This window comes from Aedes albopictus, chromosome 3 (assembly GCF_035046485.1).
Source record: "Aedes albopictus strain Foshan chromosome 3, AalbF5, whole genome shotgun sequence".
Taxonomy (NCBI): Eukaryota; Metazoa; Arthropoda; class Insecta; order Diptera; family Culicidae; genus Aedes; species Aedes albopictus.
In genome coordinates this window covers 141,477,036-141,503,358 of record NC_085138.1, presented here as the reverse complement: position 1 = coordinate 141,503,358, position 26,323 = coordinate 141,477,036, and the positions used below count along the sequence as shown (strand labels likewise).

At 39.3% G+C, this 26,323-nt stretch overlaps 1 protein-coding gene across 3 annotated transcripts in view; it reads right to left on the bottom strand.

Annotated features, from left to right (window-relative positions):
• LOC109408473 (uncharacterized) overlaps window positions 1–26,323 on the bottom strand; it is an 810,302-nt gene that overhangs the window by 11,564 nt on the left and 772,415 nt on the right. For all 3 annotated transcript variants that reach the window (XM_062861101.1, XM_062861099.1, XM_062861100.1), the window contains 2 exons: window positions 17,348–17,492; window positions 16,947–17,096 (listed from right to left, as the gene is read on the bottom strand). In XM_062861101.1, coding sequence (XP_062717085.1) covers window positions 16,947–17,096; window positions 17,348–17,492 — 295 coding nt within the window. The remainder of the gene's footprint in view (window positions 1–16,946; window positions 17,097–17,347; window positions 17,493–26,323) is intronic.

The window sequence follows — 26,323 nt, the reverse complement described above, 5'->3', positions numbered from 1 at the left end:
GTCACGCATTGTGAGAAAACGCGGGCACACCAACAAAACGTGTTCCGCCGTTTCCTCTAAACCATTGCCCACTGGGCATTCGGAAGAATCCGCATGCCCGAAACGGTGTAGATACTGTCGGAAGAAACCATGGCCTGAAAGGACCTGTGTCGGGTGGAATGTAACTTCCCCATCGCGCCTATTAATCCAACTATCTACCCTCGGTATTAACCTATATGGGTCTACCTTCCTTCGGTGGAACTGTCCCATGCGCGCTGCCATTTGACCATAGAGGCCATCCTGGCAGTCCTGCCTATGCCTCTTGTGCCGCGCATTTCGAAACACTTCTTGCCCTCACTGATAAGGATGCCAATAGGCACCATACCAGTAATGACGCAGAGAGCGTCGTGTGACACGGTACGGTACGCACTCGCAACCCTCAGGCATATAAGCCTGTAAGTACTTTCTAGCTTACAACGGTAGCTTTCTGTACTTAGCGCAGTGCCCCACGTCGGGCCGTCATACCTAAGTATGGACGTAGCGACCTAGCCAGAAGCTTGCGCTTACTGGCGTACACCGCAGAGCTATTGGACATCATCCGGGACAGTGAGCAATAGCTGTGGAGGCTCTTTTACAGGCATAGTTGACGTGGCTACCGAAGGTAAGCTTAGCGTCGATCATCACGCCCAAGTGTTTGACGGAGCGCTTTGACAGGATAGTACACCCACCTACACTGATCTCCGTCTGCTGCTCCGACTTCAGGTTGTTAACAACCGTCACCTCTGTCTTGTGGTGAGCCAGCTCCAGTTTCCTGGACCTCATCCACGCCTCCACAACCTTGAGCGAGTGGTCGGTAGTCAACTTCACCTCCTCGATAGTTTCACCGTAGACTTCGAGCGTAATATCGTCGGCAAATCCGACAATCTCCACTCCCACTGGGTACTCTAACCTCAACACCTCGTCGTACATGACATTCCATAACATCGGACCCAGGATGGAACCTTGCGGGACTCCTGAGGTTATGTGAAAGCACTTGCGACCCACCTCCGTGTCGTAGACTAGTACACGATTCTAAAAGTAACTTCCGAGAATCTTGTACAGGTACTCCGGTATCCCCAGACGCAAGAGCGCATCGGCCTTTGGCAATAGAACCAGGCTCTTCCCCTTCCATACTTCTGGGAAAACTCCCTCGTTCAGGCATTTCAGCATAGCAGACCTGAACATCTCGGGAGTCTCTGCAATAGCTACTTTTAAGGCCAGGTTCGAAACTCCGTCCGGACCTGTGGCCTTACCTACGCTAAGGGACTTTGCTATCTCCGTAAGTTCCACATCGGTGACCCTCTCCTCATCGCCAGCTCCAGTTCCCGGCTGTCCTACGAAAGGAGGCCAAGGACTAGGATCATGACGTGGAAAAAGTCCTAGAATGATCCCCTCCAACATCTCTGGAGATTGCTCTGTAGGAGCCCTCACACCTATCGTCTTGGCCATAACGATCCTGTAGGCACCACCCCACGGGTTCGCTTTGGCACTCTGGCAGAGATCCTCAAAGCAGGTCTTTTTTCTTGCTCTTATCTCGGTCTTCAGTGCGACTTTTGTAGCGGCGCACACCCCCGCCGATCGTTTCGCTCATCCTCTCATTTCATCGCTCTGGAAGATTTTTACGAAATCCAGTAAATGTGTGTGCCCGGCACTGCGATATTTCAGCTTGCACATGATCGACTGAGAAGTGAACGCATCACTTTGCACAACACATTTTCCAGTGCCGTTCAATCAATTTTCAATTATCAAACTTCAATATGCACCTTCAAACATCCGGCTCCAAAATTCACACCCTCCATTTGTTCCAAACTTTCTCGGTCATTAAAAACTTCGAAAACAACATTAGTCTTTTCGGATGCGATCCAATGAATTTAGACACCAGCACTAGAGCGTGTACTGTGTAGGTACCTCCCTAGACTGCAATGGGTCATTCCATATGAAGTGACCGAGAAAATGTGAAAACTTGCAACCGACCATCACGGATTTGAATTTGGTTGAAACATTTGTTTAGATGGAAAAAGAAAAAACCCAAATTTTGGTGCCGATCGGATCACCCCTCGGCCCGTGGCAGCACCCCTCGTTTTGGCCGATATGAAAATTATCCTCTCTTTCTTTTATTTTTATCATTGAAACGATTGCACTTACACATTTTCGACCTTCGGCTTTTTTAAAGGAAATCGTTTAGGGAATCCAGAAAAAATATTATTTGTTTGGTACAGTGTTGCCAGATATCATATTTTTCAATTTTAAAACTAAATATCGATTTTTCTCAAAATACGTATATTTTGATTTTAAAAATTTTGATTCCATCGTGTTTATCATACGTTTTTCTATCGAAAAAGCTTAACTCCCCAAAGTAATTTGCGTCGTTCCTGAGATATAGCGTTTTTAGGAAAAAATATTCATTTTTTTTTATCATATAAAGTATCATATAAAATCAGGTGCAGTTTATAAATTCCGTAAAAAACATTGTTCGATGCCATATAATCACGTTTTGTGCTGATTTGAACAATATCGAGTATAAAAAGGATTAAAAAAATGTTACAGTGTTGCCAGTTCATCAATTATGAGTCCATCGTAATGGACTAGCATAACCTGTTGAACTAAAAAAATGTATCTGAGATTGAGATCATCAATTTTAAACAAATTTCATATATTTTAACATTATCTGAACAGAAGTGCTGCCAAATATGTAATATTTATTGTAGAAATCTTAATTTTACTAGAACATTAGTATAAAATCTAATTAACAAGCCAAAAGTATTTTTTTTATTTAGGTTTAGTACATTTGGCAACATCGACGTAAAATATATTCAGGAAAACATTTGATGAGTGTATTTATAAGCAACAGTGCTGAAAATGTAATTTCGATATAACTACATTCAATGACCCACAGCTAATTTCAGAAGCTGAACCTGATAATATGGAATATGATAAAATATAAAGTATGATATCCTTTGGAATTAGATAATATTAGATACTACGCATCGTCGCGCAACTGGTAGCTCAGACTTCAGTATTTTTAGTTTATATTCGAAGGTCCAACTCCTTATAAAAATCCCTGTAAAAATATCTTTTGATTGATTTTTACGGCAGTGTTGCCAAGTATGCTAGTATTTAGCGGAAACGCAAACAATAGGTGCGGGTATTGCGTTTACTCTTACTGGATTGCCGAATAATAGATCATGTCTTTTATTGACCCAGGCAGAGAAGTGAAGAACAGTGTTGGGTATTGTGTTGTCTATTGATGTGATTGCATATGGTATGAGTTTTTGTTTGTTCTTCGTGGCGAAGAATGAACAAAAATTTCTGAGTGAAATGGATTAGTGGCGTTTGCTCCCTAGAGCCTACTTTTCTTAGGCTTTTTTTTTCGATCAATTGGGTTTTTAAATTAAGAAAAATGTAATGATTTTTTGATTTTATACGAAAGAGCACGTTTTTCTGAACCACCATGATTTTTTTCAGATTTTTAGAACTTCATTTTGGTACTTAAAATCGCTTTCGAAGAGACTTTCCGAAATCACCTTTTGACAGCTGGGCAACTGCTTGACAGCTCCGCCCAGTACAAAATGCGACGAGGGGTTATTCGACAAATCGCTCCCATACAAACTTCAAACTGATTTTTAAATAGGTTCCCGGGCACCAAATTTCATGAAAATTTGGATCTCGGCTCAGTTTTGCATGCAGATTCTGAATATGGAATTATCTCAACACCGCTAAAGAAGCCAATTATAGATGACTCCCAGATCGACAATGTATAGTATCCAGTGAAGAGAATTGTCAGACGAAAGAGACACAAAACAAGCAACAAGGAAGGTGCGACGATTAGTCTTTATCCCTACTGGTGACAGATAATGACATGATCTCGAATTTTGTTGTTGCAGACAAAACGGAAGCTGAATTTGTTGCGTACTTTTCAACTCGTGAATAATCAATTATTACTAACCCAAAGTCGAAACTGTTTGATGATAGAGCTTCACCAGAGTTGCAGTTTTTACCGACTCGAAGTTACCGTTTGAAAATCGCAATGCAAGGCTTAAAAATCTCTAAACTCGTGGTGTACGATGTTAATCCCATTATTTTCAAGTTGGGACAAACTTATGTCGCATGGGTTGTTTTGTCGCAACAAATACAGGTTGCGACATAGTCATTATTGTTGCGCAATGGTTGAATTTTGATTCACTGATAGTATCATATTAAGGATCGGTATATTCGCCTCACTCCATTCATATTCACTCCTTTTTGCTGAATCGAATCGAGAAAGATGCAGCAAACGGATTGTCGTGATCAAGCACGTAACCCCATCACCAGTGGATAGCCATGCGCAAGTTGCTTGACATGGATATTCGTTGCCGTTCGTCGCAGTTTTGATCGCAAGCGAATGAATGAATGGCGAATGGTGAAGAATGCTGGTGAGTGATCGAAGTGGCTGCTGTCGTCGCTGATAAGCAAACACACAAACTAAAGCGACAACCGTTCGCTGCGATTAACCATGGAGTAGCAATTATGAATTGTGTTGCCATCTATGCTCATACTCATGCAGTGTTGCCAAATGTGCTCGTTATGTATAAAAACAGAAATCATTTATTTTTATTTGGTTTTATCTATTTACGAAAGCTTTTGTGTAAATTAGATGTTTACAATAAAAATGACATGTGTGGCAACACTTCCATCTACAACATCGTTGAAATGAATAAAATGACAATTGAAATGCATTTCACAATAGATACATTTTATATTTTAACAATTTATCCTCATCTTTTCCAATAAACCAATTTTTTTATTGCTAACTATCAAACTAACAATAACTGTCAATTATCGGGTCATTTTGTCAGATAGGACCATAAACAAGTAAACACAGACAAACAGACGTAACATTGGAAAAAAAACCAACGACCACGGTTTTAACGATCTTTTTAAACCTTTATAGTTGTAGCTTTCACAACCAGAGGTGCGCACATCATTTTTCTAAGCGTTAGACGTTTCACCTAGTGTGAACTAGGCGATGGATTTTCGCGAAAAATTTTCTAGGTGTTACGTCTGTTTGTCTGTGAAGAAAAGGTCAACAGCAGGGTCGTTAGAGAAGATGTGTATTGTTTTTATCCTGTTCACACATCTTGCAACACACATGGTGCGCATTTTCAGAATAACCTGTACATTGTCGTAAACTGGCAACACTGTCACAATTTTTTTAATCCTTTTTATACTCGATATTGTTCAAATCAGCACAAAATGTGATTATATGGCATCGAACAATGTTTTTTTTTACGGAATTCATAAACTGCACCTGATTTTATATGATACTTTATATGAAAAAAATGAATATTTTTTCTTAAAAACACGATATCTCAGGAACGACGCAAATTACTTTGGGGAGTTAAGCTTTTTCGATAGAAAAACGTCTGATAAACACGATGGAATCAAAATTTTTAAAATCAAAATATACGTATTTTGAGAAAAATCGACTTTTAGTTTTAAAATTGAAAAATATGATATCTGGCAACACTGTACCAAAAAAATAATATTTTTTCAGGATTCCCTGAACGATTTCCTTTAAAAAAGCCGAAGGTCGAAAATGTGTAGGTGCAATCGTTTCAATGATAAAAATAAAAGAAAGAGAGGATAATTTTCATATCGGCCAAAACGAGGGGTGCTGCCACGGGCCGAGGGGTGATCCGATCGGCACCAAAATTTGGATTTTTTCTTTTTCCATCTAAACAAATGTTTCAGCCAAATTTGGTTCAAATCCGTGATGGTCGATTGCAAGCGGTCGGTCACTTGGCGTGGAATGACCCAATTAGAATCGCTCTCGCAGAACCGTCGTCGTTGGGTTGGTTGGTAATTGACGGATCTGAGATTAGCATCTCATTTCCACCCCTCACTATCGTTCACTCGGAGAAAAGTTGCATCGTCGTTGCTTGGACGAAGAAGTTCGACTGCGCCAGCTGGATGCAGAAGCCTCCGTTTAGCTAAAGAATATTTTAATTGGGTTTTGCCAAATGGGAAATCACTTTTCACATCTCTCCTCGGCAGCGACTCCAATCGAGAGTTTCAAGACTTTTGGAAACGCGAACGGTGTAGGTCAGGGGTTCTCAAACTTTTCTAGCTTGCGACCCACTTTTGATTTCCTAAGAATTTGGCGACCCACCAGCACGAATATTTTTAAAATAAATATTTATTTGCAAATTTGGTCTGCCTTTTTAAATAAATACATTTTATCACTTCCATAGGTTGTGATAATCTAACGTAACGTAGTCCTCATACTGAAAAACAGGCTTTTTTTGTTTATTTATTGTGCTTTTTTGTTTTTTTTTTTTGAAAAATCTATGAAAGGTGAATGTGCCCAAGTCTGCAGCATCAGTTAACCTTAGTCTGAAAAAATTGAGATTCCAAAAATAAGATTCCAAGTTTCAAATATATTTTACCTGTCTGGCTCCAGATAGAATTATAATTTTATACTTCTGCAGCACTTTGAAATCTACTTTAAAATTAAATATATATCGATTGACTGAGATGAACCAGCCTCGGGCTGAAAATCTCATAAATAAAGACATAAAAAAATATCGATTGAAAATGTGATAGATATTCTCAGCGACTGGGAACATCAAGTAGTTTTTAGAATTAAAGTACTGCTGGATGGTCAGCTGAGTACTCTTGACATTTTTAATGATATTCTTCATACACTTTTTTATTTCCATTTTTAATGAAATCACTTTTCAGTTGTTCCGTTAAAATTCAGATTATCAGCCTTTACTGATGTTCGGTAAAGGTAAGGTTTCTTATAAGGTACACCGGGGCAAGTGGAAACACGAAGTTTTGAAACTGATTTCAATACAATTTGGTAATTTATCCTTCGTTAAAAGATTGTTTGAATCGAAAACTATGCGTTATGACGATCAAACTGTTTATTATCATTAGAAAACATCATGTTAACCCGCTGTTTCATCTTGCCCCGGTGTACCTTATAAATTTGATAATTTTTCTAAATTCTATTTTTTTAAATATTTTGACTGCTGTAACTGGCGTGTAAATCTAACAGAAAATACTAACTTCAAGCTACATTTTGAACTAATTTTTTTTTTCAAGTATAATCTAAAATTTTAGCCTAATCGTAAAACTTCCAATTAGAAACTCGTAGTTAAAGAATCATTATCCAAATGCAGACCGTAGTTTCAATATTCAATATACTCCAGACATGACTTATAATACAAAACTTTAAATAAAATCAAGGAGAACCGAAATTCTAGAAATAATTGTTCTCGAAATGGATTTGCAAATTAGAAAATGGCTAGCAATAACATTCTACATAAGTTAATAGAGACTTCGCGACCCACCAAAAATCAGCCCGCGACCCACCAGTGGGTCGCAACCCATAGTTTGAGAAACGCTGGTGTAGGTATAGTAGGTTTCTTGAGGAAACTGTGAGGTGCGGTGGCGTTGAAAATCTCTGTATGTACGAGCACCGTTGTGCGCGTCAGACCGCCTGCAGCGTAAGTCTTCGTCGTTATCGTGGCGGTGGTGCGTTTGTCGTCAAGAACGAGCACGAGTCGTAAATTCTCATTAAATATTAGTCCTCGGATTTACACGAGGTGCTGGAGAAAGTTGAGTGAAACCTAGAGTGAAGTGGGGACCAAATGTTTTTTGCGATATTTTTGTGGTGACAATAAAATATTTTTGCAATAATGAGAAAAATAATCACTCGGCAAGCCTCGTTACGACTCGTGCAGTAAAAATCATCATTTTGCAACTTGTTACATGAATAACTGTATTGTATCTGTTTTCAACAACTCTATGAAGACTCCCTCGTACAGGTATTTTAAATAGAAGAAGATCTGAACATCCTGGAAGCCTCTGACTGCAATAACTACTTTTAAGGCCTGGTTCGGAACTCCGCCCAGACCTGGGGCCTTATCTATGCTAATAGATTTTGCAATTCCTGCAAGTTTCTCATCGGTGCCCCTCCCCTTATCACCAGCTACAGTTGACTGCAGTCGCCATGCGGCCTTACGAAAGTAAGTCAAGGACTCGGATCATGACGCGGAAAGAGCCCTCGATGATCCTCTCCAGCACCTCTGGACAGTGTTCTGCAGGAGCAATTACACCTTTTGTCTTGGCCATTACAGACAGAGACCTTCAAATTAGGACCTTTGTGCTTGCCCTTATCTCAGTCTTCAGAACGACTTTGGCAGTGGTGCCCATTGTTTCATTCTTCCTCAGTTCATATTCGCTGCATCCGCCAACCAGCCCGCCCGTAGGCAGGCGCGGAGCAGGTCCGCAATCGTTTGAGTCCTACAGTACGCCGATGGTCTCCAATTTCTAGGGTGGATGAGCCTAGGTTGTTCGTATCACACGCACGGAGAGGCGCCTCCCTAAATATCTTCTCTTTAAGTATGATGCCTTTTTTCTGCTCGATGTCTGCTATTGTTGTAGTCGATACTGTACGGGTTTGGCGTCGCTCTTCATCGTCTTTAAGACTTCCGGGTGTTTGAACCGTTTAGTCTTGATGACGAGGGCGTCGCCCTTCTCGTGCATGGCACCTACTCTCCTATACGCCTCCTAGGTTTTCCCTATGCCCCTGCACATCTAGCGGTTTTTTTTCTTTCTCTTCCGCTCAACTGTGGTCCAAGAGGGGCTCCCCATTAACCACCCTACTTTGCGCTTGCTGAGGGCCTAACAATGGTCGCAATCCCCTGTTTCCTTCGATCAGGAACGGGCCGGCCTTTTCAGGCCCACTCTTCTTAGCTTTTCGGGACGCCTGGAATGGAATGGGTTTAGTGTTTAGTGGGTCGGGGTGTATAGTCCTGTATTCTGCTTTGCCTGTAGGAGACGGTCCGTGACCCCACAACCATCTGGACCTAGGTCGTTCGGGTGTCTGTTGAGCAGATTATGTCCACATTGCTTGGAGAAGTAGAAAAAAAGAGGTTTCAGAGTGGCGTTTAAACGGGTCTTAAGGGCGTTTCTTAGGATCCAAAGGGGCTTCGTGGGATTTCAGGTGCATTGTCGACGGGTTTTAGAGGCGTTGCAGGTACGTTTTCGGTGGCTTTGGAGGGTCTCTGCAGCCGCATCGTTACATGGAATTTGAGAGGGGTTGAGGGGGATTTCAGATGCATTTCAGGAAGTTCCTGAGATTTTCAGCGGGTATCAGAAGCGTTACCAGGCTTTTTGTTAGAAGTGGTAGCTTAGATAATTTATAATCATTCCAATTGCTTTTGATGACCTCATTCCTACACTGATCGTTACACTACCCAGTCAACCAGTGATCGTATAAGATGTTGCATAAGATGTTAAAGTGGAGGCGATATGCGTACATTTTACATGCGCCTAAAATGCAGGCATGCACGCATATGGCCTCCATTTTATCATCTTATGCAACATCTTATACGATTACTGGTTGTCTGGGTAGCTACACGGGTTTTACTTCCTAGCTCTCTGGGAGGTTATGAGTCCAGTAGACTAGGTGCGAAAAGGCTTGACGTTTTTCAAGAAGAAGATTTTTTTTTTGAAAATGAATACCAAGCTGGGAATCGAGAAGCTATACAACGGAAACTACTCACAATGTAGTATTGAAGCTGAGTTGCTGTTAGTACAAAAAGACCTTTGAAAATACGTTGCAGAGAATCCTCCGGCTGAAGTCACGAGTTCTAGGACAACTACCGTTGATTAGGATCTCAAGAACGGCCAGGAAAACCTGGGAGCGACTCCAGAGTCAACATCAAAAAACTACGATGTGTTCAAGAGTGGCCCTGATTTGTCATGTTTGCGATAAAAAGCTGGCGGGAGGTGGTGATATTGAAGCTCGCATCCTAGCTCACATCTGTGACCTGGAGGAGTTGTTCTCAAGGCTACAAAGTGCCGGGAAGGATCTAAGAGAGAACGTCCAAGTAGCAATTTTATTGCGAAGTTTACCGATGCGTTTACGAGCATGTGCGAACGGCATGGCTGATCCTGAAGGATGACAAGCTGAAAATGGATTACGTCAAAGGCAAGCTGCGCGATGGAGAATCGGCCCTGAAAGTCAACACCATGAAGAGATTGACTTGTCACAACTGCTGAAAACTAGGACACGAGTAGAAGGACTGCTATGCCTATCAAGACTCGAAATTTGGTAGGAAGTATCAGAAACCTGTCGAAAAGCCGAAGAAGGAGCAACCGTTCTGGATAACACCGAGATCAGAAGAAAGAGTGAATTGTGGATTCCGAAGCTTCTTCGCATGTTTGCTGCGACCGGAGATTCTTTGATAGTATCTAGCCAAGTATGGGTCAAAGCGTCAAAGTGTATTCCTTGCAAATGAAAAAGAAGCGAAAGCTCAAGGTGTTGGATCTGGAACAATGCAGCAGAGTGTCGTTGAATGTGGAGATCAAACAGCTGCAACGCTATCGGAAGTTCTGTTTGTTCCCGGACTAGAGATGAACCAGCTGTGCGTAAGCAAGCTGATCCAAAAGGGAGCGAATGCATAGCAGATACTGTGTGCTTCATGAAAAAGAAGTCCGAAGTAGTGGAGAAACAGTTCGTCAAAATGGTCCAAACGCAATTCAACCGAACACCGAAAGCGATCAGGAAATCCCTGCAGGAATATCTCCATGAATATCTGCTAGTTTATGTATGAGTTCATCAAGGGATTCCTTCAGAAATTCCTCCACGGTGTCCTGCAGAAATTCTTCCAGGGGTTTCTCCAGGAATTTCCCCACAATTTTATCCTGGAATACCTCCAGCAATTCCAACAGGGGTTCTTCCCGAAATTCCTCACAGGGATTTCTCCTGAAATTCTTCCAGGAATTCCATCAGTCAATCCTGCAGGGATTCCTCTAGGAATTCTTCCTAAACATACTCCAGGATATATCCCAGACATGCCTCCAGCAAATACTCCATGAGTTCCTTCAGGAACAACTCCAGGAATTACTCTTCGAATTCCTCTTGGAATTTCTACGGGATATCGTCTATTAATTGTTCAGGGAAAAACCCCAGGGACTCCTCCAAGAAATATTCCAGGAATTTCTCCAGAAATAACTGCAGAAATTCTTACAAGAATTGCTGTAGGCTTCAGAAGTTCCTTCAGTTCCCGTTTAGGAATTCCTCGCATGAATTACTCCATTAATTCAGGAATTCCTCCAAAAAATAAAATTTGAAAATTCATCCAGCAGTTCATGGAAATCCTTTAGGAATTCCTCTAAGAATTTCCCTGGGAAATTCTTTAAAAAATCCTTGAGAAATTCCTACATGAATTCTTGCAAAAAGTACTCCAGGAATTCCTTCAGGCGTTTCTCCAGATATTTGTTCAAGAAATTCTTCAAGAAATTTCTGGAAGTATCTTTGGGGGAATTCCTGAAAAAAATCTTCAAGGAATTCCTGGAAAAAATCCTGGAGGGATTCTTGGATTCCTGAAAGAATTCATGGAAGGGAAATCTGGAAGGGATTGTTGGCGGATGTCTTGGAGGAATGCCTGGACGAATTCTCGGAGCAATTCCTGGGGGTAATCCTGTAGGCATTTCTGGAGGAATTTCTGAAGGATTTCTGAAGGTATTTATTGGAAAATCCGTGGAGGTATTCCTAGAGAAATTTATAAGGGAATCCCGGGCCAAATTCATGGAGGCATTCTTGGAGGAATTTTTGACAAAAGTATTGAAGCAGGTCTTGGAGAAATTCTTATTAGAGTTCCTGTCGAAATTCTCGAAAGAATTTCTGGGAAAATTTGTGGACGGATTCTTGGAGGAATATCTGGAGAAATTCTTGGAAAAAATCCCGGAGGAATTTATGGAGACAATTTTTGAGGATTTTTTGGAGTATGTCCTTGAGAAATTCTTGGAAGAAGTCTTGGAGAAGTTCCTAGAGAAATCCCTGAAGGAATTCTCGGAGGAATCCCTGGAGTTGTCCCAGGAGTATTTTCTTGGGGAATTTCTGGAGGTTTCCTAAAGTATCTAGAAGGTATTCATAAAATAATTTCTGGATGATTTTTTGAATGAATTCTTGAAGAAATTTCTTGAAAAAATCTTAGGAGGTATTCCAGGCGAAACTCATGAAGGGATTCTTGGAGAAATCTCAGAGAATTTTCTAGTGAAATTCTAGGGGAAGGTTCAGTAGGAGTTTCTGGAATTCCTGGAGGGATTTTTGGAAGAATTCTTGGCAGATGTCTTGGAGGAATTCCTTAAGGAATTCTTGGGGGAGTTCCTGGAGATAATATAAGAGGAATTCCAAGAGGATTTCTTGAAGGAATTGCCGGATGAATTTCTGGGGGAATTTCTGGAGGAAACTCTGGAGGAATCCCTGGAGGAATTTCTGGAAGAATTCCTTGAGTTATTCCTGAGGAAATCCCTGGATTAGTTGTTGGAGGAAATCTTGGATGAGTTCGTGAAGGAGGAATACCCGAATTCCTAGATGAATCCATGGAGGAATCCATTGAGGAATTCGTGGGGATATTCCTTAAGGAATCCCTGGAAGAATGTCTAGAGAAATCGCTGGAGAAATTTGTAGGAAAATGTCAGGAGGAATCCTTGGGAAACTTCCTGGAGGAATCCCAGGAGAAATTTCTGGAGGAATTCTGGAGAAAAATTCCTTGAGGAGTTTTCAGGTAACTCCTGGAGAAATCCTTGGAGGACTCCCGTGGAATCCTCGGGGAATTTTCGAAGAAATTCCTGAGGAACTTCCGGAGAAATTCCCGAGGAACTCCTGCAGGATTTTTCGAAAGGTTCTTAATGTAATTCCTGAGGAACTCCTGAAGGAATTCCAGCATTGCTCCTGTAGAAATTTTCGAGAAAATGCTGTGAAACTCCATTTCCAACACTTCAAAATACCATAAAGATCATTTGTATGTCAGTGGATGTACAAGTAACACAAAGAAAAACTCAAAATATTATGAGATACATACGGAGGTAATCGTGAAAGAATTACATCGATAAAGTAAAGAGATACATGAGTAGTGCTTGTAGAGCTGGAAGGTCTTAATGCCAGAATAGTTTGGTTAACCTAGATCACCAAATCTATCTATCTATCTATCTATCTATCTATCTATCTATCTATCTATCTATCTATCTATCTATCTATCTATCTATCTCAAGGGGAATGACATATCCTTTTCTAACCGGAATATCCGCATTTATCCGTTTCTAACCCTCGCTAACCGTTGCTAAGCGAGCTGCTAAGTGAGCAGAAGTTATACGCGGTTAGCGACGGTTAGAAACGGATAAGTGCGGATATTCCGGTTAGAAAAGGATATGTCATTCCCCTTGATCTATCTATTTATCTATCTATCTATCTATCTATCTATCTATCTATCTATCTATCTATCTATCTATCTATCTATCTATCTATCTATCTATCTATCTATCTATCTATCTATCTATCTATCTATCTATCTATCTATCTATCTATCTATCTATCTATCTATCTATCTATCTATCTATCTATCTATCTATCTATCTATCTATCTATCTATCTATCTATCTATCTATCTATCTATCTATCTATCTATCTATCTATCTATCTATCTATCTATCTATCTATCTATCTATCTATCTATCTATCTATCTATCTATCTATCTATCTATCTATCTATCTATCTATCTATCTATCTATCTATCTATCTATCTATCTATCTATCTATCTATCTATCTATCTATCTATCTATCTATCTATCTATCTATCTATCTATCTATCTATCTATCTATCTATCTATCTATCTATCTATCTATCTATCTATCTATCTATCTATCTATCTATCTATCTATCTATCTATCTATCTATCTATCTATCTATCTATCTATCTATCTATCTATCTATCTATCTATCTATCTATCTATCTATCTATCTATCTATCTATCTATCTATCTATCTATCTATCTATCTATCTATCTATCTATCTATCTATCTATCTATCTATCTATCTATCTATCTATCTATCTATCTATCTATCTATCTATCTATCTATCTATCTATCTATCTATCTATCTATCTATCTATCTATCTATCTATCTATCTATCTATCTATCTATCTATCTATCTATCTATCTATCTATCTATCTATCTATCTATCTATCTATCTATCTATCTATCTATCTATCTATCTATCTATCTATCTATCTATCTATCTATCTATCTATCTATCTATCTATCTATCTATCTATCTATCTATCTATCTATCTATCTATCTATCTATCTATCTATCTATCTATCTATCTATCTATCTATCTATCTATCTATCTATCTATCTATCTATCTATCTATCTATCTATCTATCTATCTATCTATCTATCTATCTATCTATCTATCTATCTATCTATCTATCTATCTATCTATCTATCTATCTATCTATCTATCTATCTATCTATCTATCTATCTATCTATCTATCTATCTATCTATCTATCTATCTATCTATCTATCTATCTATCTATCTATCTATCTATCTATCTATCTATCTATCTATCTATCTATCTATCTATCTATCTATCTATCTATCTATCTATCTATCTATCTATCTATCTATCTATCTATCTATCTATCTATCTATCTATCTATCTATCTATCTATCTATCTATCTATCTATCTATCTATCTATCTATCTATCTATCTATCTATCTATCTATCTATCTATCTATCTATCTATCTATCTATCTATCTATCTATCTATCTATCTATCTATCTATCTATCTATCTATCTATCTATCTATCTATCTATCTATCTATCTATCTATCTATCTATCTATCTATCTATCTATCTATCTATCTATCTATCTATCTATCTATCTATCTATCTATCTATCTATCTATCTATCTAAATAAAAATGGAATGGTGTTTGTTTGTCACGAATAGGCTCGGGAACGGGCCAACGGATCTACACCATTCTTTCAGTGTTCCATTCGTGCAGGGCTCCGACGTGTTCGTACGAAAAAATAAAAAATAATTGAGAAAATCGACCGGAAACGCACCGAAAACGAGAATATTTGAAATTCCATTTTTCGGGGCATTTTTCTACAGAGCTGCATATCAAAAACACAGTACGCAGGCAGATTTGAGTTATTCGGAGTACTTTGAAGGCCTTAGAATAGCTCTGGGATCTAAACTTCAACGAAATATGACGGGTAGTAATATATTGCATGTCAAGGATCAGTGAAAACTATTGATGATTGGCGAAACCGATGAAATTGGAGCAAAAACATGTAGAATTTATAAAAAATACAAAAAAGCCACGTATTTTCGGCTCCCAGCAAAAGGGGGGAGAGTGTAAAGGGGAGAGGTACCATGTATTTCTTAGCACAACTATTCCCCTTGACCATAAAAAAATCCGGGGTGAAATGTTGAAAACAAAGAAGATATTGCATTTCTACCAAAATTAGATCGTCCCGGGTGTTTACGGGTTAAAAAACAACGAAAGTTAACGGAACGCATTTAAAAAGCTCATTAAGTCCAATGAAACAACCGCTCGAAACGCCCCTGAAGCACCTTGGAACCCACTTTTTTCTGGGCTCTCTGCGAACTTTCTGGAAACCTTGTTGGCCCAATCTTAAGTGCCCAGGAGCAAGACCTGTTCTCGTGAACTAGATTCCCTCATTATAGCCTGACTTAATTTGTGCATAGAATTCTCTCTTTTTACGCGGTTTATAATTAATGCATCACCTCTCCAGCCAATGACATAAAGAGAGTTTCCAGTGTATTCAGTAGGGCACCAGTTGAAGGCCAGCAACTTTTGAACGGTTGAAGAGGGCCTAATTCGACAGATAGGGTCTTGTACCATTTATGGCAGGTGTACCTATTTTGGGCACTTGCCGCTATAACTAAGTCAATTTCAAACCGATTGGTTTGATTTTTTGTATAGAGTTAGGTACGCATAGTATCTAACTCTGTACAAAATTTCAAATCCATCGGTTGGAAATTAACTTAGTTATAGAGGCAAGTGCCCAAAATAGGTACACCTGCCCAAATGGTACAAGACCCTATTCCTTCAATTTTCCAGTATTCATGTTTTCCAGCAAATGTAGTTTTTGTGGATGTAATGAATAATCAATCCAAGGTCATACGTCAGCCCCACGTTACCCTATACGCGTCTTTCGCGAGCTGCTGCACTGCTTCGCTTTTAATTATGCCCTGGAGCGTGTAGCAAAGGACGACGACGACTAGGTCGGATCAACTGGCAAGAATGTTGGATTTCGGATTATCACCGCCGCCGCCGTACTCCAGTTTCTAGTTATGCCGGCAAAGCGAGATGCAAGCAAGCAGGCGGTCGGCATGGCAAGGGATGTGACAGAAGAGTTATTAGACGAATGATGTCCACGACGACGACGTCGACTGTGCCGCGCGGTGAGCTTGTTAGTGCAGAGTGCGATTGAATTTATGCAACAGACGCGTGGGATTCCGGAAAAGGGGGCTGTGGGACGCGTTATCTCCTGTTGCTAGTTGGGAAAGCGAGATTGCGTACACGGAGTTTAGGATCAAAGTTTGCCGGAGATGAGCGACGTGGGATGGAAACTTTGAAGTTGCTGGGAATTCTACGCTTGTAATGATTACAACTTGCAGCGCCTGTTGCTTAATGAATTCTACACCAGATTTTGAGGGATAATCCTGTTTGGTATAGGATATTGGTTCCTTGAAAGCCTTCAATCAATTACTGTGGAAGTATTCATAGAAGAGCTAAATAGTAGTAGGGACGTTATACCAAGCAGTATAAAATAAAAGCTAAAAACATCTAAGAGCCAATCTCAACAATCGAAAACCCAGTCGCATAAATACCGACACTTCCGCACTATCCTGCCCAATCTATTTATTTATCCGGAAGTCTCTGCTGATTCGATAAATCAGCGTCCCGTGATTGTCACGAACATACGTCACGTTGCCGCATCGAAATAAATCCGGCTTGCAAAAAATCAGCGGTAGAACAACAATTATATCATCCCCCCATCACCAGGCCCCGGTTCCTCCCCCCCCCCCCCTTTACTTACCACCGTGTTCCGCACCCCGGCTATCTGGCTAAGCCCGAAGCGAGGACTAACCAGCAGGACCCGTTCGACGCCATCTCGCTGATTCGTGCTGAAACATTTCGCACCGTAGCTCGGCAGCCCGGAGATTATATCCAGATAATGAATTTTCGCCTGGTTGGATGGAAACGGTGGGAAAACAAGAAGAAGAAAAAACACACAGAAATCCGTTAGCGAGAAGTGGAAAAACTGCTGCTGCTGCTGAGGTGGTGGAATTTGATGTGCCAAAACAGACAAACTGCCAAACAAGAATTAACGTTATTCGAAAAGTTTGTTCTTGGCGACCGGCGCGACCAAGGAACGGTTGGGAGAGCCTATACCTATTATCGGGCCAAAGTAGCCACCTACTGGATGGTGGCGCTTACCTGTAATTGCGTTAACATCTTCGTCGAAGAGCCCGTCATCTGGGAGTTCAGCTTGAGAAAATGCCCCAGCAGGCGTCGGAGTTCCTTGCGTTTCATTCCGTCGATCAAGGAAGCAGGCACAAAGCGATCCAGTCCAAATTCTCGTCTGCAAGATGGAGATGCAAAATTGAGGAAAAATAAGTGTTTATCAATTAAGAAATTTTCAACTTATTTGTAAGTTTTTATACTTATACTTATACATATTCCAATTTAATTTCCTTCAGTTCAAAATACATATTCTAATTCTAATCTGCCTGTCCGTTTGCAGACAGCGCGTTCGCAGCTGTCCATGAAGTCGCCGATCACTAACTGGTTCCCGGTTAAACATTGTTTTCGCCATTCTTTTGTTCGGCATTCGTATTACGTGTCCAGCCTACTGAAGTCTGCCGTATTTTATTAGTAATAGTCCTGTTCAACGAGGTACACTCAGTAGTAAAAAACAACCGGACCGAATTCTTCTCCTAAAATCCGTTACATTCAATCTCCTGTAACTTTGCCAATTATCAATATTGTTGGCAGAATTTTATCATTTTATCATCAGGTTATTGATAATCTTTGGTCAAAATTTCAAGTTAAATGAATCTATATATTTTGAATTATGATAACTTATGTGAAAAAAGTCAGTTTTAGACATACTAAAATTAAAAATCCGTAATTTAGTGAAAAATTGAAGAAGCGGTGCACCAGTGGAACACCGGTGCAGAAAAAGCCGAGGTAGAGTAGTTCAAATTTTGACCACATAATTTCTTATACTTTCTGAGGCTGCAGTGAAATTTTCATTAAGGCGCTGTCCATGAACTATGTGGACTCATTTTCGACCATCTACACCACCCCTCCCCCCTCGTAGACTTTTGTTCATACTAAATTTTCGAAATTAATATGAAGCGCAGACTTTGGTTACAGCCACCCTCTCCCTAAAAGTCATCTTCTTCTGTTTTTGTATGGCTCTCACTGGAACTTGACTTGCCACTCTTCAATATAGTGTTCTTTTGAGCACTTCCACAGTTATTAATTGAAGGGCTTTCTTTGCCAACCATTGCATGAATTTGTATATTGTGAGGCAAGGACAATGATATATGCCCAGGGAGTCGAGAAAATTTCCCCGACCGGAACGGGAATCGAACCCGCCGTCTCTGGATTGGCGATCCATAGCCTTAACCACTAGACTAACTGGAGACCCCTAAAAGTCTACGTTTCAAATTTTCTCTAAATTACGGATTTTCGAAAATAGTATGTCCAGAACTGACTTTTTGACATAAGTTATTATTACTCAAAATATCTTCTTCTCTTTCTTCTTTATAGCTCGACGTTCCCACTGGAACTTGGGCTGCCTCTCTTTAACTTAGTGTTCGTTGAGCATTTCCACAGTTATTAATTGAAAGAAAATTTTCTAGACCGGAACGGTAATCGAATCCGGCGTCTCCGGATTGGCGATCCATAGCCTTTACTACTAGGCTAATTGGAGACCCATATAACTCAAAATATATTATTTCAATTCATTTGATAGTTTGACTATAGATTACCAATATAATGATAATGGAGTGGTGACATTTTCAGCCATAAATATTGATAATTGCCAAGGTTACAGAGGGTTGAACATGCTGGATTTTGAGGAAACATTTATTTTCGACATTTTTTGCTACTGAGTTGCTGCTTTACTGCTCGAAGTTGTTGCATCCTGCTCTTACACTTTCGCTAACAAATGGACAAAAGCAGGGTGCAGCAACTTCGAGTATGTCCAATCAACCTCATTGAACAAGATTTTCGCAACACTTTGCGATCTCTCTCTATACCCGCGACCATGTGATTAGTCTTGGTCAAGTTTCAAAAGCAACTACGCAATGTTTAATTATAATTTTGCAAAGATTTTTTTGATTTTGGGAGTACTTTAAGCAACCCGAAGTGTAAATTTATCAACTTCTGTTGTTTCAGGCGCCGGCCCATTTTTTTTAGAAGAATTTGTGCAGATCATTTTCTGAGAGTGTTAAACGATTTCATTCATGAACTGCTCAGCAAGCACTATCATTGTCTTTGCCCAAGTGTGCACCGTGCCACATGGGACAGCCAGTTGTTGGTAATTTCTCCAAGAGATCTTTCAGCCATTCTAACAGGAGTTCCATCGATGATTTCTTCATAAGTTACTGTAGTGTCCGGATGGACACTGTGGCTACTCGTACTAATCAATTCCAATTTCTCATCTCTAATCTATCATTCCACATCTCTCATGTCCTATCACTCATTTCTGATTTCTTATATCTCATCTCGTATCTCTCATGTCTCACCAGTCATCTCTCATCACTAATATTTCATCACTGATATCTCATCATCGCCTCTCATCTTTCATCTCACAACTCTCATCTGATCTTATTTTTCTCATTTCTCATCTTTTATCATTCATCTCTCATAACTCATGTTTACCCTCATCTGGAACCTCTCATCTCTCAACTCTATTCTCTCAACTCTCACTTTATAATTTTTCATATCTCATCTCTCACCTCTCATCTTTCATCATCCATCTCTAATTTTTCATCTCTTATCTCTCATCCTTCATCACTCATATCACATATCTCATCTCTCATCTTTCACCTTTCATCTTTTATCTCTCATCTCTCATAATCCATGTCTTATCTTCCTATCTATCATTTCTCATCACTCATCTCTCTACTGTGGTGTTCTTTCTAGAGAGAACCACTTTTGGATGGAGTTGATACTAGAATGATTTTTATTACTTCGATTAAACTTAACCTACCCAATGCTTTCGAACTATTTGCCTACCTATGCGCAAACAGGAAAAGAGTCAAACATAAACATGCACTCATGTGTTTTGTGCTGAGCCGGCTGTCAGCAATAAACACATAAACGCGGTCAAGCAAAGTGTTGACCAATTGTTACTTTATGAATCGTGATGGTGAGAAGATCTTTTATTTCTCATCTCTCATCTCGTATCTCTCATCTCCCATCTCTCATGTCTCATCTCTCATCTCTCATCTCTCTCCTCACTATCTCTAATATTGCTTCGCTTATCTCTCATAACTCATATTCCATCCCTCATTTCTAGCCTCTAATCTCTCATCTTTCATTTCTCATCTATCACCTCTCATATCTAATCATTCATCATCATCATCATCATTAGGTTCCGTCTATCAAGCCCATCTCTCATCGCTGATCTCTTATCTCTCACCTCTCCAATCATCTCTCATCTTTCATCTCTTTCACTCAGAGATTCTCATCTGTCATCCATGCTCTCATCTATTATCTTTCATCTCTTATCCTTCATTTCTCATCTCTCATCATCATCATTATCTCTCATCTCTCATTATCATCACCATCACATCACCATCTCTTATCACTCTTTTATCTATTATCTCTCATCATCATAATCGTCATCACGATTTCTCATCTCCCATATCTTATCATCATGATCTATGATCTCTTTTTTATCACTTCTCTCAACTATCATCTCTCATCTCTCATCTCCCATCATCATCATCGCTTATTTTATTTCTCATATCCCCATGCATATCCCTTATTTCAAAACAAATGATCAAAATGAAACGAAACTATAGTCATGTAAAGTATTTCACGCGAGTAGATTGCATGATTTGCAACCGTTCGCATTAGTGAAGAGATTCGTTTTTTTTGGCCATTGGAATTGATGAGTCTGAGTAGTCACAGTGTCCGCCCGGTCAGTACAGTTACCTTGAGAATTCCTCAAAAAAATATTTCAGAAATTTTAACAAGAGTTTCTTTGATAATTCCTTCGGTATGCTCAATAAGAATTCCTTCATGAATTCATTCGGGATTCCTCCAGAACTTCTTTCTCGTGATTTTTTTTCCAGGAATCCATTTGGAAGTACTTCCAAAATGCTCACAGAAGATCCTTCTTAAATATCTTCAAAGTTTTTTTTTTTCGATAATTTATCCAGGAAATCATAAGGGAAATTCTACTGAAAATTCTCCGAAAAAGTCTGCAGAAGTTCCATCGAATACTTCTTCAGAGGATTTCATCCAGAAGCTTCGTATAAAACTCCTACAGAAAGTTCTTCGGGAATTTTCCTAAGAAATCCTTCAATGAATTAATGTACATTTTTTTTTCTATTAGTGACTACAAAAATTCCTCGAGAAGCTCGGAAATTCCTATTAAAATTTCATTTGCACGTAGGAACTCCACAACACAAATTCCTTTTGAAATCCAGGAGTGCTTTCGATTGCTTCTCCAGAAGATATTTTGGATATTATGAAATTCCTTCAGGAGGTAGTAATGAATTTCTCGAAAATTGCTCTAGGAGTGCATTTGAGGGGATTAGAAGCAAAGAGATACAAGTGACAAAAACCACCTTCAAGAAGCTCACAGATTTTCAACAATTAATTTCTCATACAAAAAATATGGAGCTTCAAAATTTCCATTATTCTCCGATTTATCGTAGTTTTTCTAAACATAATAACATTAAACTTCAAAAAGTTCTCGAAATCTTGAAATCTGAAAAATTTCTTGATGTTCTCAGCACAAAATGGACAAAAACGGCACTTAAACTCAAGAAATTTCCTCAGAATTCTCCCTTGAAGTAACTTGGCTATTTTTCCAGAAGTTTGTAGGGATTTTATGGAAACCCTTCAGGAAATCCTTATGCAATTCCTCTAAAAGTTTTTTTTTTCAGGAGCTCCTTCGTATTCTACTCAAGACATTCCCAAAGAAGCTCTGTTGGAAATTTCTCTTGCAATTGTTTCTAAAACTCCTGAAACGCTTAAGTTATTTGGAAAATCCTTCAGAAGAATCTTATGGCCGGGCGGTCGATGCGCTTAATCAGGGATTTGACGACTGCGAAGCCGTTTGCATCCAACATCCTTCAAAAGTTTCTCCAGAAATTCCTGCAAATGATCCTCTGGGAGCTCATTCGGAAATTCCTCAACGAGATCATTTGGACAACTCCATAGGAGCCCCTATAAAAAGTATCTTGGACAGTTCTTCAAAAAGTTTCCTGAGATTTTTCTTCTAAAGATCCTTTGGAAATCCTTTAGGACTTCTTTCGGCTGTTTCTAAAAAACTCGAAAGTAAATACCTCCGGGTTATCTTCTTCCTTAGAGAATTTCGTCATGAGTTCCTTTAATGTTTCCCCCAGGCATTTGTTTTGTGTCTCCTGTAAATATTCAATGAATTCCAACATGAATTTTCTAGGAATCAGATTATTCCTTCTGAAGTTCCTTAGTACATTTCATTAGAAGATTTTTCGAGACACCTCGAGAAGTTTAATCGAGAATTCGTCCAGGAATTCCATCGGATATTATACACGGAGTTCTCTCCCACCATAATTTCTCTCTGAGAGTATATTTGGAATTTCTTCCATGAGCTCCAATCTTTCCGGAACCTCGAAATTCCGGAACCTTCGGCAGTTTCTACAAACTTCCGTTCTTTCTCGAGCAGTTTCTACTTAATTTATTGAGGACCTCATTTGGAAGCTTCTCAATGAGTTTTTTCAGTATAACTTTTGAGAATTCCTTTAAAAGCTTCTCCAGAAGATATTTCAAAGAATATTTGAAGTATTCCTCCAGCTGTTTCTAAAAAAAGTTCAAACGAAAACTCCCTGAGCTATTCTAAAAACTTTCCTGCTTCCGTTGACTTTGTAGAGAATTTTTCCAAAAGGTCCTTTGGGAATTCGTACTTAACCCACTACAACAGCTGAATGGCAAACGGCTTGAAGCCCATGTTGCTATTTTCCTGCCTGATTCTCTGAATGCAACAACATTCCAAGGTAAATATTTTTTTTTTTGTGTATTTGTATTTCTTCTAATATTTTCAAATGTTTTTCGGCCAGTACGGCCGAGATAGACGTAAGAACTTGAAGCATTTGAAGGCAAAGCGCGGACTGGTATAGCTGGAAGGGAAATAAATTAATTGCTTAACATGAGCTGTGTTCTCCCTAACGCAGTTGGACAACAAGTTTTAATAATTGTTCGAGTCTGTATGAAGTTGAACATCTATATTAACTTCTTTTCTCGATCAACCCAGATAGCTGTGTATTGTCGCGGACTCTTTGGCTAATAACAACACTACATACCGTCTGTTCCGGTGGTTAGAGTCCACTAAACAGATGACTTCTAGTTAATGGTGTGATGAGGCTATGCTTACCGTGTTTAGAAATGAATGACTAGAGGGGTCTTATAAAAGCCCAACCGCTAAAGGAGCCCTTATTACTGCGCTAACTGGAGCAATGACGCAGTGGACTTTGTGTTTCTCCGAGACAATTAGCTACTCTTCTTTAGTCTCACACTTGTGGCCTAATAAGGCCGGGACTATAAAGATGTTGTTGATTAGTTTAAATTTGCACCTATATGGATTGTACGACATTTCTCCGAAAAATAGTTCCCCGAATGAAGTTTCCCCGAAAGTTTTTCCCCGAATGTATCATTTCCCCGAAAAATATTTCCCCGAATGTACCGTTTCCCCGAAAAGTGTATGTCATCTGCCATTTAACCTTCTTTGGGAATTAGATGACGCAGTACACGCTCAGCGTAACCTGTCTGGGTCATTATGAGCTCAATGCACGAAAAGGGTTAACTCAAAATTAGCTTTCGTTCGAAGATTCTTTAATTTATATCTGATTTCAAATGGTTTTGATATTTTCGGAATGTATAACTGACACTGAGGAAGATTACAAGTGGTATTCGAAATACGCATATCTGTCGAAGGACAAGCAAAATAGATCGGAATTAAAAGGTACGAAAACGATTGCACTCATTCGAAGAGGGTATTCTGCTTAGAGGGTTCGAAAAGTCGGTACAAGATGGTATTCATATGTTGAAGTAGGATTCTGGGGTGCGACATTTCTGTTTCCTCAGAGGATGAATCAGCCTCGGGCTGATAATCCCCATAATAAAGAGCCAATAATAATTTCTGTTTCATTAGACATCTAATTCATTATATTTGGGAAACGATAGGGGAAAAACAAAATTTGTAATAATGAGATGAATTTTTGCATGGTGAGATCGAAGGCTCAGATACCTTTGGTGAAATGGTAGATTCACCGCTTTTGCAATGAGATGGCGCAAAAAGTATGGGTATTATAATTCCTTGCCTAATTTGTAATTTGATGCTGTTTGGGCAGAACTTTGGCTGTTGCAGTATTCATTTCTTGCCTCTTCAACAACACAGTTTACCAAAGTTTTGCTAAACATTAGGCAAGGTATGATCATTTTCACGCTTTTTGTGCCAGTTTATTCATAATGTATCATCTCACCATACATATATTCTTCTCATCGATGTCCTAATGCATTGCCACACTTCAGGGCTATGGGAGAGTCAACTATGTGCACGGATGATTATAAACGGTGAGGTAGATAATAGTGATAAATGACCATAAGCTGATGCCAATAAACCCAAGTAGGATGTTGGGCTCAATATAACCCAGACAGGCTTGCCGAACGTGCACTACGCCATTGTCTAGCGTAACATCTTAGGAGGTTTAAGCTAAATGGTGAACAGTAGACCGAATGAGAATTGGCCTACTGTCTTAACCTGATTGATAACCTTTACATAATAAATTTTCATTCTTTCAAACATAGGCTGTTCTTTCAAGTTGACTAGTGGAATTTATCATCAACAATTTGACAACTGGTATATTTATCATTGATGTTTTGGTCTTTAAGGGCCCATATAGCCGAGGCGGTAAACGCACGGGTATTCAGCATGACCATGCTGAGGGTGACGGGTTCGATTCCCGGTCGTCCAGGATCTTTTCGTAAAGGAAATTTCCTTGACTTCCTTGGGCATAGAGTATCTTCGTGCCTGCCACGCGATATACACATGCAAAATGGTCATTGGCAGAGGAAGCTCTCAGTTAAAAACTGTGGAAGTGCTCATTGAACACTAAGCTGAGAAGCAGGCTTTGCCCACTGAGGACGTTACGCCAAGAAGAGGAGAGGAGGAGGTTTTGGTCTTTGGTACCAAGCTGTTCTAATGGCTATGGACTTCATAGTAAAAATTTCCATCAGAGATCCTCCCTTATTTCAACATATACAATTCTTTCAAAATATTCTGTCAAAAACTGTTGACAGTCAAACTACTAATATTTTCTGCAAAAAAAAAAATCAATTATTATTTCAATGAAGTTAGGCTACTACCATCGATTAACAAAAAAATACATATTCAAATTGTGTCCGAATAGTTTCTTCGAAAGCAATCATTTTTAAATTTTTCGTATCGAATGTGTTACAGTCTACAACTTTTATGCCAATGATGATCTTTAGCAGATTACTTCAACCCCGACGACACATTTTAAAGCTATTATATGTTTTGAGGGCGTTTTCTGCGATTGAATATTCAACAATACTCGTAAGAACTGCCTATGAATCAAAGAAAGGGTAATCTCAGATGAGCGTGTTCTGAGTTGAAAGACCTATATTTTTCTCACACCAAATGAAAAGAACGACCTTTGTTTAGAAGAAGAGCAAACGTCATTCAAATATCATAATAATAACTATGTCGTGAAAAAAAAAAAACTCAAGGAAAAATTCAGAGTGGTCAAAATGCTTCTCATACAAGCTAATAAGTGTTCCATGCACTTGACATCTCCATCAATTCGTCAATTGTGTCAAAGCAAGAATAGAAATTCCAAGGTGGTCATTAGAGTGGGTCATCGTTTATATGGAAAAATGAAAAGTTCAATGGTATCCCATCAGATCAAAGCTTTTTTGAACCCATTTCAGGACCCAAATAAGTGTGCAAAATTTGGGCACGATCGGTTGTGTCCACGTTTTGCGCATCGGGTTTGAAGTTTGTATGGTGTTTTACATGGGAAAACATTTTTTTTTTGCATTTCGCTCATGAGAAGCTCGAGAAACCGTGTAACCGATAAAGTGAAAACATAGCCTAGGGTGTCCTGAAAAACTTTGTCGAAGACCGTGAAGTGATGCTATGAAAAAAGGTATAGCGTTGACATT